The 15,217-nt window shown below is 43.0% G+C and overlaps 1 protein-coding gene across 1 annotated transcript in view; it reads right to left on the bottom strand.

Moving 5' to 3' along the window:
• Window positions 1–15,217, bottom strand: part of LOC135557614 (polypeptide N-acetylgalactosaminyltransferase 14-like) — a 120,867-nt gene that overhangs the window by 91,119 nt on the left and 14,531 nt on the right. Inside the window, exon 2 of the mRNA XM_064991054.1 lies at window positions 11,662–11,831. Coding sequence (XP_064847126.1) covers window positions 11,662–11,831 — 170 coding nt within the window. The remainder of the gene's footprint in view (window positions 1–11,661; window positions 11,832–15,217) is intronic.

Genomic DNA, 15,217 nt, shown 5'->3' on the forward strand with positions numbered 1-15,217 from the left:
AATATTTCTCCGCTATGTTGGAGTCAACAGAAACACAAAATTACAACATAAATATTCCCTTACCTTTGATGGTCTTCGATCAGAATGTAGTGGAAGGAGTCATACTCACTCAAAACATTGTTTGGTTTCAAGTCGTGTGTCTTTGTATTAGCATATTGTGACAAGTTCCAGCTGAAATGCATCCAAAATTACTTCTGGTCCCGAACAGTTGCGCATCAAAACTTTAAAATTACATATTATATGTCGACTAAACTGGTCAAACTAAGTGCAGAATCAAGCTTTAGGATGTTATTAACGTACAAAACAATTGGCAATTCAAACAGACAAAACAATTCCTCTCAGACAATCTGGAACGGAGGAATGACTGTGTACAATTCGCGCCAGAACATCTATTTTCTCGCGACACCCAGTATTTTGCCTGCCAAAGGGTCAAAGCTCGCTTGCACAATTAAATGCTCTACTGATAGAAGACATCTCGCGGAAGACATAGAAACTGTTCCCAGATCCATAGCTGGTTGGGAAGGGTGGGGGTGATGACGTCAAAGTTGGCCCAACTTTCCTGATGAGAAAACTAGTTTGGGAGATTGGCTGCCCTGTGAGTTCTGCTATACATACAGACATAATTCAAACGGTTTTAGAAGCTTTAGAGTGTTTTCTATTCAATAATTATATGCATATATTAGCAATTTTGGACAGATTTCTTTTCAGTTTACTATGGGCACGCAATTCATCCAAAGGGGGCAGTATTGTCCCAAGCCTTAACTACTCTTAATGATGTCAGAGGGCAGTGAGACAGTCTTACTGAGAGACCACCATCCCTATTAAGCAGCTCAGACCACATTCAGGAAGTGAAGAACATTCCTACAGACCCCTAACAAGTGTAAAAATATGCACCGCCAACCACACACACAGGATTATACAGCTGTCACGAGCCCAGTGATACGGGTCAGGTAACCAGCTAGCTAATCATCTGATTTGAACCAAGTCTGGAAGACCAGATCTTCTCAGGAGTTCCTGGTGCATTTTTATGTCAATCATCCAGCCATGGAGCCTCCCCTCTCTGTAGCCAAGGCACCTGAGAGAGTTAGTACCTGTCAGTGAAGACAGACCGAGGAGGAGTGAGCTGAAATAGAACATCAAGGTGAGATGGGGTGAAACAGACATGACTGACACAGACAGATCCTACAAACTTTCTGTGTATGTACAAGACAAGAACTGAAGAAAAGATTTCATTGGAGTTACAGTGTGAACATGTCATTAGTTCAGCAGCTAAAATAAGGCGGCGACTTCTACGTTTGTAATAGAGGACTCCGTTGTTTGGGATAATTCAATCAAAGAGTTGAAACTGAAGTTGATTGCATTTGTCTGGAACCCTGGCTGCTGTCTAGAACAAAAACAACTGTCCAGTGATGGCAATGTGGACAGACAGACAGACAGACAGACATACAGACAGACAGACAGACAGACAGACAGACAGACAGACAGACAGACAGACAGACAGACAGAGGAAAACATAAGCTGGTGAGAGAGACAGACGGAGCGAGAGCTACACACAATGGACAAAGAGGGGGTGGACATGCGGCAGTGATCTCCCTCCCTCCTTGTGCAGTGCTAGTGTGGTGTGTGTGTGCGTTGGCTCGCTCGGGGGTTGTGATTGTGAACGCGTCCGGCTGTAACTCTGCTAAGCTCCTGGCCTTCTAGGGGAGATCCACATGCCCATTACTGACTGTCAGAGCAGCAGAACACACCACCCAGTACATCCCCCAGCCCCAAAGCTTGGCCAGCTGATCAGCCTCCTCCTTCTATATCATCTGCCTGCCGCTCTGCTCTATTAGTCCACACCATCTGCATGAATTATTTCATTAGGCAGCAGGACAAGAAAGATGAATAAAAAAGAGAGAAAGAGAAAGGAGAGTGGACAAGGACAGTGAACAGGTCCTGGAGGATAATACTAGACCCCTCAGGCTTCTTCTGACAGACCAATTTCCTCTGCTTTACACCACGGGACTGGAGAGAGCAGCCAGGGGCCCCTGCTGGCGTTAATCAAGGGCCCCTCTCAATTCAATTCAAGGGCTTTATTGGCATGGGAAAAATATGTTAACATTGCCAAAGCAAGTGAAGAAGATAATAAACAAAAACAAAATAAACAATAAAAATGAACAGTAAACATTACACTCCAATAGAATAAAGACATTTCAAATTAAATATTATGTCTATATATCTTTTTTATTTCACCTTTATTTAAACAGGTAGGATAGGTGAGGACAAGTTCTCATTTACAACTACAACCTGGCCATGATAAAGCAAAGCAGTGCGACACAAACAACAACACAGAGTTACACATGGAGTAAAACAAAGATACAGTCAATAATACAATAGAAAAGGTCTATATACAGTGTTTGCAAATGAGGTAGGATAAGGGAGGTAAGGCCATAAATAGGCCATAGTGGGAAAATAATTACAATATAGCAATTAAACACTGGAGTGATAGATGTGCAGAAGATGAGTGTGCAAGTAGAGATACTGGGGTGCAAAGGAGCAAAATAAATAAAGGTGGAAAGCATGGCCAGCCGTAGAAAAATGCTAATTGAAATTCTCAATTATCATGGATTTATCGGTGGTGACAGTGTTTCCTAGCCTTACTGCAGTGGGCAGCTGGGGGGAGGTGCTTTTATTCTCCATGGACTTTACAGTGTCCAAGAACATTTTGGAGTTTGTGCTACAGGATGCACATTTCTGTTTGAAAAAGCTAGCCTTTGCTTTCCTAACTGCCTGTGTATATTGGTTCCTAACTTCCCTGAAAAGTTGCATACCGTGGGGGCTTTTCGATGCTAATGCAGTACGCCACTGGATGTTTTTGTGTGTGTCAAGGGCAGTGTTGTAATGATGTGCAAATAGTTCAAGTTCAAAAGGAAAGAAAAAAAACATAAATATGGGTTGTATTTAAAATGGTGTTTGTTCTTCACTGGTTGCCCTTTCCTTGTGGCAACATGTCACACATCTTGCTGCTGTGATGACCCACTGTGGTATTTCACCCAACAGATATGGGAGTTTATGTAGATCTGTGTAATCTGAGGGAAATATGTGTCTCCAGTATGGTCATACTTTTGGCAGGAGGTTTGGAAGAGCAGCTCAGTTTCCACCTCATTTTGTGAGCAGTGTGCACATAGCCTGTCTTCTCTTGAGAGCCATGTCTGCCTACAGCAGCCTTTCTTAATAGCAAGGCTATGCTCAATGAGTCTGAACATAGTCAAAGCATTCCTTAAGTTTGGGTCAGTCACAGTGGTCAGGTATTCTGCCACTGTAGACTCTCTGTTTAGGACCAAATAGCATTCTAGTTTGCTCTGCTTTTTGTTCATTCTTTCCAGTGTGTCAAGTAATCATCTTTTGTTTTCTAATGATTTGGTTGGATCTAATTGTGTTGCTGTCCTGGGGCTCTGTGGGGTTTGTTTGAGTCCTAGGACCAGCTTGCTTATGGGTCTCTTCTACAGTTTTATCTCTCTGTAGGTGATGGCTTTGTTATGGAAGGCTTGGGAATCGCTTCCTTTTAGGTGGTTGTAGAATTAAATTTTGATTTTGATCATTAGTGAGTATCGGCCTAATTTAGCTTTGCATGCATTATTTGGTGTTTTACATTGTATACTGAGGATATTTTTGCGGAATTCTTCATGCAGTCTCAATTTGGTGTTTGTCCCATTTTGTGAATTCTTGGTTGGTGAGTGGACCCCAGACCTCATAACTATAAAGGTCAATGGGTTCTATAACTGATTCAAGTATTTTTAGCTAGATCCTAATTGGTACGTCTGTTTTTTAAATATTTTATTTATTTTTAAAATGTTCCCCCGTTTTCTCCCCAATTTCATGGTATCCAATTGTCTCATCGCTACAACTCCCGCACGGGCTCGGGAGAGACGAAGGTTGAAAGTTATGCGTCCTCTGATACACAACACAACCAAGCCACACTGCTTCTTAACACAGCACGCATCCAACCCGGAAACCAGCCGCACCAATGAGTCGGAGGAAACACAGTGCACCTGGCAACCTTGGTTGCCACAGGAGTCACTGGTGCGCGATGAGACAAGGTTATCCCTACCGGCCAACACCTCCCTAACCCAGACGACGCTAGGCCAATTGCTATTTGACCAAGGAGAGGGATGGAGTGCTACTTCAGATGACCTGGCCTCCACAATCACACGACCTCAACCCAATTGAGATGGTTTGGGATGAGTTGGACCGCAGAGGGAAGGAAAAGCAGCCAACAACTGCTCAGCATATGTGGGAACTCCTTCAAGACTGTTGGAAAAGCATTCCTCATGAAGCTGGTTGAAAGAATGCCAAGAGTGTGCAAAGCTGTCATCAAGACAAAGGGTGGTTCCTTTGAAGAATCTCAAATCTCTAATATATTTTGATTTGCTTAATACGTTTTTGGTAACTACATGTTTCATTTGTGTTATTTCATAGTTTTGATGTCTTCACTATTATTCTACAATGTAGAAAACAGTAAAAACAAAGAAAAACCCTTGAATGAGTAGGTATGTCCAAACTTTTGACTGGTACTGTATATGTTTTTGCTGTTTGTTCTTTGTTATAGGGCCAAAAAGATTGGAGAAGTGGTTTACCATACATCTCCGTAATGAATAGATGTGTTGTCTCTTTGTGTTGTTGTTTGTTTAGTGTTGTCACATTCTGACCTTATTTCCTTTTTTATGTCTCATAAAATTTAGTTTGATCAGGGCGTGAGTTGTGGTGGGCATTCTATGTTTTTGTTCTTTGTTTTGTATTTCTGGTTTTGGCCTGGTATGGTTCCCAATCAGAGGCAGCTGTCGATCGTTGTCTCTGATTGAGAACCATACTTAGGCAGCCTGTTTTCCCACTATGGGTTGTGGGTAGTTGTTTTCTGTCTTTGTATTAGTTACCAGATGGAACTGTTTCGGTTGTTCTTTTTGTTTACTTTGTATTGTAGTGTTCTGTTTAATAAAATGACGAACACTTACCACACTGCATATTTGTCCGATCCTTCATACTCCTCCTCAGAAGAGGAAGAAAACCGTTACAAGTGTTTTCCAATTTTCCCAGAAGTCATTGTAGTCTATGGGTTCTTCAATTACATTGAGCTGGTTTCTGACATGCTGTTCCTTCTTTTTCCGTGGTGTATTTCTGTATTGTTTTAGGGATTCACCATAGTGAAGGCGTACAGTAGGCTCAGGATTTCTCTCTCTTTGTCTCTCTCTCTCCCTTTGTTTCTCAATCTCTCTCTCTCTCTCTCTCTCTCTCTCTCTCTCTCTCTCTCTGCCTATAACGCAGACCCAGCCACATGGTCACAGGCTCTGGTTAAACTTGCTCAAGTTAAGGAATCGTAGAGTTGTTTGAACTAGTGCGACAGAGGAGGTAGAGATTCTGTAGCCAGCATTGTGTCATCGTTCAATATTGACAGATGATGGCTCCTGTCAGCACATTTCAAACTATTTCACTCAACCTTTCACTCAACCGTCTTCTGATGTTGCGTACTGTGTACGAAGGTTATCTGACAAACACTGAAACATGTTGTTTCAACTAAATATCATTAAGTAACTGGTTCCACAGCCTATTTTTTTCTCACTTTTCAGTCAAAGTGTTACCTGAACTTAAACATTTTTGTTGGTCCAAACATAAAAAAACGTATGGAAAATGTTGTCAACTTGAAATTATGTGTTTCCTCAAATTGCCTAATAGGTTCATTCAATTAGAAATTAGTATTTGGACATGATACCTAAAAAAAGGCTGTGAAACTGATTACACACACACAGTGCCTTTAACATACAACATTTTAATTGACATATTTGGCCCTTGTATTGCTACACTTTGCAGGTATGTTAAAAGTACACACAAAATGTTATTTATCATAGGGATTAAGGAGTAATATTAATTAAAACAGAGTAATATGCCCCACCAATAAAAGACAACTATACAGAAAAAAACGAGTTGCTTAAATAATAAATCAAATCAATGAAGACAGAATGGTGAAATTAAGTGATAGTTGACACAGACATAGTGGCATAGCAGGAAGGTTGGAATGCCATGACCCAAGAGGTAGTGAGTTCAAATCCCGGATGAGGACATATTGAATAATAATTATTGTATAAATTAATATGCCCAGTGTCAAATACATGAATGAGCATATTAGACAATGAATCAACATATTAGACAAACACATCAGTTTAAATTGACTGCATTTTACGCCAAACTTTTCTCAAGATTAAGCTTTTTAAAATTCAGGTAACACTTAAATAAACTGAGTGCAAAAAGTAAATACAATTTGAGTGAGAAACTTTGATCAAATTTTAGCCATTCATCTGAAACGTTCGGTTAAAAGAGGCGGTGAAAGTTCTCTACAGTAATATGAGCGAGAATGTGTTGTGAAATGAACCTCGTGGGAGGTGTGCGCTTCAGCAATCCCAATTTCAATACAACCCCTTTTTTAATCAAAGATGAAAAATGACCCCTCCTATACGAGAACGCACCCTGTTCAATAGCCTTCCTTGGTTTTATAATCAAGCCTGTGGAGCTGTGAGAGCTGCAACATTGTTTTACTAGGACACAGACAAGAGGTTGAATGATTCATGTTTGATTCAGGTACAGTGGATTGCAGGCTCTACACACAAAAAGAGGAGGGTGGAGGACAGGAGTTATCAATATCGTATAGATCGTGGTCATTTCTTTGATCGACATAGAGCTTTTCAGGTATGAACAGGCCATAAGTGAGTCAGTAAAGCCTGGTATATTTAAAAAAAAAAAAACATTTAGATCCAGCTACGACAACAACAACCCAGGTGGTACCAGAGAGCAATTAACTCATTTTCTGTGCTGTGTTTTCTGTGTAATTACTAAAGCACTGTGCTTCAATGGAGATCGATGGCCGACTGAGAGGCGGAGGGGAGTCTGTGGGGAAATATGGAGCGCAAACGTTCTCCCTAAGCACAGCTGCCTTCCTAAACCACCACATATGAAATGCCACAGCAACATGTTCCTCACATTCAAAGCAGCCTAGCTTCTAGGTGGAGAAAAGCGCTAGGTGTGGCGACTGGTGAGCCCCACGACAGTGAGTGAATGTTTCCGTTATGAAAGGCTTTGCTCTAGGAAGGTCACTCTGGGCTGTAGGCTGGCAGCTCATAACATAATAGAATGGGTTTAGCGTCTGTCTGTCTGTCTGTCTGTCTGTCTGTCTGTCTGTCTGTCTGTCTGTCTGTCTGTCTGCAGGAGCAGGGAGGAGTGACGGTTGTGAATATTCACTGGCACCAATTCAACATAAATATTACAGTGAATAGAGACTTGGCAGACAGTGTGAGGATATATTTTCAGACCTGCTGAAACTGCAAAATGCAGTTGAGGTTTCAGGTTTTGAGTAAATATGAATTCCTAAACAAGGCTGGATGCCAGGCACCATTTATTCAACTAGACTGGTGTGTGTCCCGGAGGGGGTCGAGGCCGCTTGTGTAATAGCCAAACACAGGAGGACATGTCCTGGTGACCGGCTGACCGTAGATCTGGTGTTAGCCAAATACAGGAGGACATGTCCTGGTGACCGGCTGACCGTAGATCTGGTGTTAGCCAAATACAGGAGGACATGTCCTGGTGACCGGCTGACTGTAGATCTGGTGTTAGCCAACTACAGGAGGACATGTCCTGGTGACTGGCTGACCGTAGATCTGGTGTTAGCCAAATACAGGAGGTCATGTCCTGGTGACTGGCTGACTGTAGATCTGGTGTTAGCCAAACACAGGAGGACATGTCCTGGTGACTGGCTGACCGTAGATCTGGTGTTAGCCAAATACAGAGGAGCAATCAATAACTGACTCATTTCTACCTTTCACACTCTCTCTCTCTCTCTCTCTCTCTCTCTCTCACACACACACACACACACACACACACACACACACACACACACACACACACACACACACACACACACACACACACACACACACACACACATTGACACCCACATAACCACACACACACACACATTCCCACACATGTCCTATCTCTCCGCAGGGAGACCTGGAAGATGAAAGAGGGAGTGAGACAAGTGGTTGTCTTGTAAGCGATGGAGCGATACAATGGTTGACAGAGAGGTAGAAGCCAGGTCAATGTGTGGAAAAGCCTGAGGCTCCGTGTGACAGACCCGATCAATGAGACAAGAAGGAACGGCTTTCTATCCTAGCCTCATCAGCAACAACCAACCATCCAAAAAGCTTGAGTGCAATACCTGGGGCAAAGGCGAACTTTAACTCTCAATTTGGCTCTTCCAACTGGATCTTGGCTAACCATAAGCAGTTCGATTTGTGCTCAAAGTACATGTTTATAGGTCACAAAATGCAAATAACCGAATCTGCGGAAATCTCTCCATTTGTATCCAAAAGATACTATCTGGTTAGTTGAGCCAAAGGGGTAAGTTGAGCCACCCTTGTTTAAAGGGAACCATACACAAAATTATTAATTTGACCAAATATTTTGGAAGAGGTCATCATTTCATAGAGTCTGTGATGGAAGAAAACACATGGAAAAATTGGGAAGCGGGTTAGGCTTGACTTTATCTAAACCAAAGTAGATACTTTTAAGGTTGTTCTATACATCAGTTGGGATCTCTATAAGGTCTTCAACACATAGCATGAAAGTGCATCCTTGTAACTGTGTGGGCTAATATAGTCCAAATGTTTGCCTTGGGTAAGTTGAACCAATGGCCATGGGGTAAGTTGAATCAATAGTCAATGGCAAGTTGAGCAAATTTGAGCCCAATTGAGCAAGTTGAGCAAATTGAAGTGTTTTCTTCTCAGGCATAATGCAAGGCATTATTTCTGGTATATGAGATAACAGCAGGGCCAGGCCTATGTTAAAAGTGTTGAAAAAGTACTGCAGTGTCAGCTGTGCCACCAGAGACTCTGGGTTCGAGCCTAGGCTCTGTCGTAACCGGCCACGACCGGGAGGTCCGTGGGGCGACGCACAATTGGCCTAGCGTCATCCGGGTTAGGGAGGGCTTGGCCGGTAGGATGCGCGCTGTGTTAAGAAGCAGTGCGGCTTAGTTGGGTTTTGTATCGGAGGACGCATGACCTTCAACCTTCGTCTCTCCCGAGCCCGTACGGGAGTTGTAGCGATGAGACAAGATAGTAGCTACTAAAACAATTGGATACCACAAAATTGGGGAGAAAAAGTGTTGAAAAAGTACAAAGTGTTTGTAAGGTGTTAAGTCTGTGTTAAAAGATGCTTAAAGGTGCAATATGCAGAAATCACTCTGCCTTTTCCTGGTTGCAAAAATTCTAATAGTTTGCCTAATATCAGTTTATGTAACAAAACAAGCAATGCATACTGTAGATAATCATTGTACCATCTAAACCGCTGTGAAATATATTTTAAATTACCAAAGCTATTGTATTTTCATAAAACCTACAATACATAAAGTAAAAGACACAAAAGCGAAACTTAAGAAAGGAAGCATAGAAAGTTGTGCCAAAAGACAAAGCTTTCAAAACTGCAATGTTTACATGAATTCTGATTATGTCCAGGGATACACAACATCCTGAAATATATGTAGATATCTTTGTTAGAGTTGAATACTACTCAACTTATCCCACTTTCCCCAAATGCAGTTTCCATGTTTAAACTTTCATGGATTTACAGTAATCTGGACGATCAAACAAAGCTGGTAGGCTGACCCAGAATGGGGTGTGCAGTTGTTCATTTGAAAATAGCTCAGAGCTGTAAGCAACTTAGAGAAATGTCATAACTTAGTAATTGCCCCATGTTCATCAACATTGCAGCAAATCTTTCTCCACCAGTAAAAATGCATGATAAAGATTTGTGAAGATCATCCACATACCCAACTAGGTAACTACAATACAGGACAATTAGCTCAAACCAAATTAAAACGACATGCAAGACAATAAGTGCATGATAAAGACACACATCTCTCTTTCTCCTTTGTTTGGTCTGAGCAGATCACATTAATTACATAAACAGGTTTTTCTGCTGAACCTAACAAGCAGGCGGTTCCTGAGGGCTGGAGACAAACACACCACTAAAAGTGAAAATCAATATAGGTCGTTCAATTCTCTCACCCTTCATTCCAGCATGGATGAATAGAAGCTGTGAGAGATGGGAGTGTGGCTGAGAGGCGCATCAGTGTCCTTAGCTGTCTACTAGGCAGGGAGCATTGCTGACATTGTCCCCAAATGATTCAATTGTCAGCAATCAAGATTTCCAAGAGTGTGCAAAGCTGTCATCAAGGCAAAGGGTGGCTACTTTGAAGGATCTCAAATCTCAAATATATTTTGATTTGTTTTACACTTATTTTGGTTACTACATGCTTCCATATGTGTTATTTCAGAGTTTTGATATCTTCACTATTATTCTACAATGTAGAAAATAGTAAAAAATTAAGAAAAACCCTTGAATGAGTAGGTGTGTCCAAACTTTTGACTGGTACTGTATAACTGTCAAAATACAGAAATCATCTCCACATGATGCAAGATAGTTTTGGGGTGGAATTTTCAGTTAAAAGCAAGCAGCTAAATAGTCCTGTAAACAGAATGAAAAAGAAGCTTAACATCACTGTCAAACGAAGTTGAAGTAGAGCATAGTGCTCTAAAATGAACATTTCATGCCAGCAGATTAGTCTGTGTAAAATAACACGATTGTCTCGCCTCCTAAGGGTTTTTGTATGTTAGTTAAACATTTCGAGAGTGTAGGCTCTGTCAGCATGATGCTCAACTGCTTTCATTCATGAAAACATCACACCAGTCAACAATTGAGTGTGGAAGTTGCCAAGTCTGTGTTTCTATGGTCAAAAATCATCCTATGATATTTGCAAACACGGTGTTTGATATTTTCCACATCTGTGTGTATTCCACTATTATAGTAGCATCCCCTGTGTTCTTCTTATTTCCGGGGGAATCAGTCTTTGAGGGATTCATGCAGGGTTTGTTGCTTCATGGTATTTGAAACATCAGTCGTGCAGTGAGAGGAATTGAATGATATCCACTGTAAGACTAATGGTCTTAGTCTAATTGGGAGTCTGCGAATAAAAGCAAACGTAATGGGGGTGGCAGGTAGCCTAGCGCTTAAGAGCATTGGGCCAGTAACTGAAAGGTCGCTAGTTTGAATCCCCGAGCCGACTAAGTGAAAAATCTGTTTATGTGCTCTTAAGCAAGGCACTTAACCCCAATTGCTCCAGGGTCGCCGTCAATAATGGCTGATCCCTGGCCGTGACCCTACTCTCCGAAGGTGTCTCAGGGGGAGTGGGATATGCTGAAAACTCATTTCCAAACCACACATAATTCACACTTGAATGTGTGAAATAGGACAAATGTAAGCACCCACCCACCAATGAAGTGGGGTGTTTTCACACAAACTGCAGCGCATGTGGCAATTATCTATGTCTATGCCGCTTGTAGCTGCTGCTACACAGATCAACTCCCTCTCATCTTCTAGAAACCATATCCGATGCGTGGAAACAAGCCATCGTTCGCTCACACAGAAGCAGACACATGCAGCCCTGTTTGAAAGACAGGGTGATCTGGCATAATAAGCGCCATTAAGATGGAAATTACAGAATGCCTTCTCACACACTTAAACACACATACGAGTGTGCATGAAGGTACACACACATTAATGGGCTGTGTAGGTTACCTGTAATGGCGTGTGTCTCTGAGAACTCTGTTGCTGGGTATCCTCTCACTCTCTCTCTGGTTGAAGGCATACAGTTTGTACGGGTCCTGGCCTGGTTTCCAACGCCTGGCGTTGAGGTAGTTCTTCTCTTCAAACTCTTCCAGGAGGTCGTCCCATTCTGCCTCTGAGATCTGAAACGAAACACATTCCACTCATCACACAAGCCCCACTGTAAACAACTTGCTGGGGTAGAGTTCACTTTAGAAACTGCAAGAACAGCAGCGTCCAACTGTGGAATTTGTGCTGTAAGCTGATGTTCAGCTTCTTTGCTTGACATGAAATGAGGTTTACACTGTCATAAACATAACAATTGATGGCAGCATTTTGGCAAGACCCCATCCTCATAATAACTCTTCAACATAATGACAACAACCATAGAGACAAACAGGGTACGCAGACGATGCACACACACCTCTGAATTTGCTGGTGCAGAATCTGGAGGGCGTATCAATTCTAGTTTAATAAAACCCTCTTTTGTGCAGCGGCAGCAGATTGAAATCACCCATAAACTGGAGCCTCTTCCATATTTCCTGTTATTATTTTCTGTTTTGTTTTGCTGATGTGCCAGATTCTCCAGCTCCAGCCATTTGGGCTGATGGGAACCAGAGGTCTATACTCCCACCAGCCTGGATGATGCTGGTGATTAACAAGCTAGCAGGTTGCTAGTTTCTCCCCTGATGACAGTTTGAATGGAGCCTAATGAAAAATCCTCAACACGCACTCGCAAATACACACACACACGCACACGCACACACACACAAACACACTTATCCCACTGCAGGCCCACAGTAGAGGCAGGCAGCAGGGGGGGGGGTTCTGGGTGAAGCCTTCATGTCCCCACAGCCTGCTGGCTAACAAAAGGCAGCCGACATTGTGACTGAAGGCCCATGAATCACTGCCTGCTGATGCTGAGTGATTAAATCTGATGTCCATGCAATGCGGCAGCGCCAGGGTAATTGTTGGCCTTCTAGACAATAACACAGCCTACAATGTTCCCTGGCTTATGTCTTTTTGCATCAATACTCCAGAAACTTAATCCACCTTCAGGAAGGACCTGCTGGAGGTTGTGGCAAGGACTTGGCTCTCTGTTTTTACAAATGATATTTTATCTTATTAAGCAGAACGACAGAATCGTGTAGTCCTCAGGTGAAACTCGGGGGAGATACAGCTAGCCTGAGGGAGCCATACTGATGGGAATTCTACTAGGCTTTTCTTTTATGGTGTGCTTGTTTGTGTCTTTTACACCTGGCGAAGAGAATCCGCTCAAGGTCCTGTGGATTCATTATATTTACCAGACTTGTCTCCCTGAGCAATTTTATTGCACCTAACATGCCTTCTCAATGTCTCTTCCTAAGAAGGGCGGCAGGGTAGCTTAGTGGGTAGAGTGTTGGACTAGTAACCAGAAGGTTGCAAGTTCAAACCCCCGAGCTGACAAGGTGAGAAGCTGGCCCTGAGCAGGCAGTTACAGGCAGGACCCACTGTTCCTAGGCCGTCATTGAAAATAAGATTTTTTTCTTAACTGACTTGCCTAGTTAAATAAAGGTCAAATAAAAAATACACAAACAGACATTCAACAAATGACCTCCGGAAACAGGAATCATGCAATAGCGTCAAAAAACAGCATTGTCTTATTAAACGGCACAAAACAACCAAGGATCCTATTCATTTCTCTGACATGACTGGTGGCCTCACAATAGGAAGGGCAGTATTCATGTCAAACACAGGTGGATTAAATGGTAATGATATTTCTTTGCTCGTAAGAAGGATCATTTCGCGAGACAAAGCCATTGAGGAGACGATGCAGTAGATAGAAGGGGGTGGGGTTCAAACCTAAATGAGGCGATACAAGGGCACATGGCAATGACCACTGAGCCACGGGATGGCAGCTCACATCAGCTCCTCTGTCTTAACTGGCCAAGCTAATTATTCCCAGAGGACACTGCTGGCCGGTGAGAGGAGACTGAGAAGAGAGGGGAGAGAACAGGGGACAGAGAACCCGGGAAGCGGTGAGAAAGGAAAGAGAACCGGGGAGAATAGGGGAGATACTAGATGAGGGAGGACTACGGTGAAGACGTGGGGCGTCCTCCCCTCATTAGGAGGACAGTAATGAGTCGTTAGGGTCCACTATTTGTCCGTCCACCCGTGCGGTGGATGAATTCCCTCTTAAGCACACTGCTGTCTTTCAAGGCCTTTTCAGTCTGGCGGGAGATGTCATGCCCTGCCACTTTATAAGAATCACAACAGCGTCCTCCAAGCCGGTAATAGAGGTGGCTAATTGCAGATGTCTGTTTCTGAAGATAGACTGCTTAGCATGATAATGGCTACAGTGCAGCAGCGTTCGTATAACTTAGACCAGATGTCTGGGAGGGCTCCCTGGTAAAACAGTCTGTTTCTTTATGTTATACATTTCCCACACTAAAAGTTGATGTAGTAAAAGGGGCTTATGTGTGCAATACTAGATGTTGAAATCGGTTTTCTTTTTTTAATAATCTCTACCGTTGTATGAAGTTATCTGAATGTATTAAAATGCAACTCCCCAAAAAGCTCCAGAAAAACATTGACACATCACCAATTAATCCTTTGCCTTCAGAGTTTTTCTCAGAGTTACGATGGTTGACAGCTGAATCCACAGAGGAAATGCTAATCTGGTGCTCACATATTCACTTTGTCATCTCCAGCACAGTGCCACTGTCACCCCATGATGCCACCAATCTGGGGAAAGTTATTGTGTTTTATCAGGGAGGGAACATGGCCCAGGCAGCAAACAGAATTCAATTATAATTGGACAACACAGAAAATCTGCCTGCAAATCGATCTGTCACAACAAGGTTGAGCGGCTTGAGCCTCAATTTCAGAGCGCAATAAGTGCAAATCTCAATGGTCCCTAGCAGCCCACCAAAGGTCCTTTACTCAAGAAAGAACCGGGCGAGCCTCAAGATTGGAATTCCCCTGGTCTGCCAAGCAAGGCAAGTCCTCCAGAAATACCCCTGTCTTTGGTCCAGTCATCATCACTCTGCCTTTGCCTCTCCTCGGTTGTTAAGACAGGAAAGCCAGGCAGGCAGCCACCAGAGAGCCAGGTTTCATGTGGAGGATATTGCAGCCTAATTGGACATGATACCTTGGTGGAAGGAGAGAGGGAGGGAGTGAGGAAAGGAAGGAACGAGTGAGGGTTGGTAAGATACACCGCGACAGAGTTGCGCGACATTTTAACCCCCAGCAGTTAGGGGTGCTCCCCAGACAGGGAAGTGTGTCTTAATGAGTTGTGGATGACAGAGGGAGCTGTAATTGGATCCTAATACCCCCCCCCCCCCCTCCCCTGTGTCTCGGCATGTGTGTTTGTGTATGTTGGTCCTATTCCTAGACCCCTTAACTCAACCACCGCAACACGTCTTACCCAACAGAGATAACCAAAGGAAAACTGTAGCAGGGGGAATCTCATCATAGTCTGTCTATGGTCTTGGTGGTACCACAGGAGGTGCACATGCCTAGTTACAGTATCAAAGCTATGGGGTAGTAA

This window comes from Oncorhynchus masou, chromosome 16 (genome assembly GCF_036934945.1).
Source record: "Oncorhynchus masou masou isolate Uvic2021 chromosome 16, UVic_Omas_1.1, whole genome shotgun sequence".
Classification (NCBI taxonomy): Eukaryota; Metazoa; Chordata; class Actinopteri; order Salmoniformes; family Salmonidae; genus Oncorhynchus; species Oncorhynchus masou.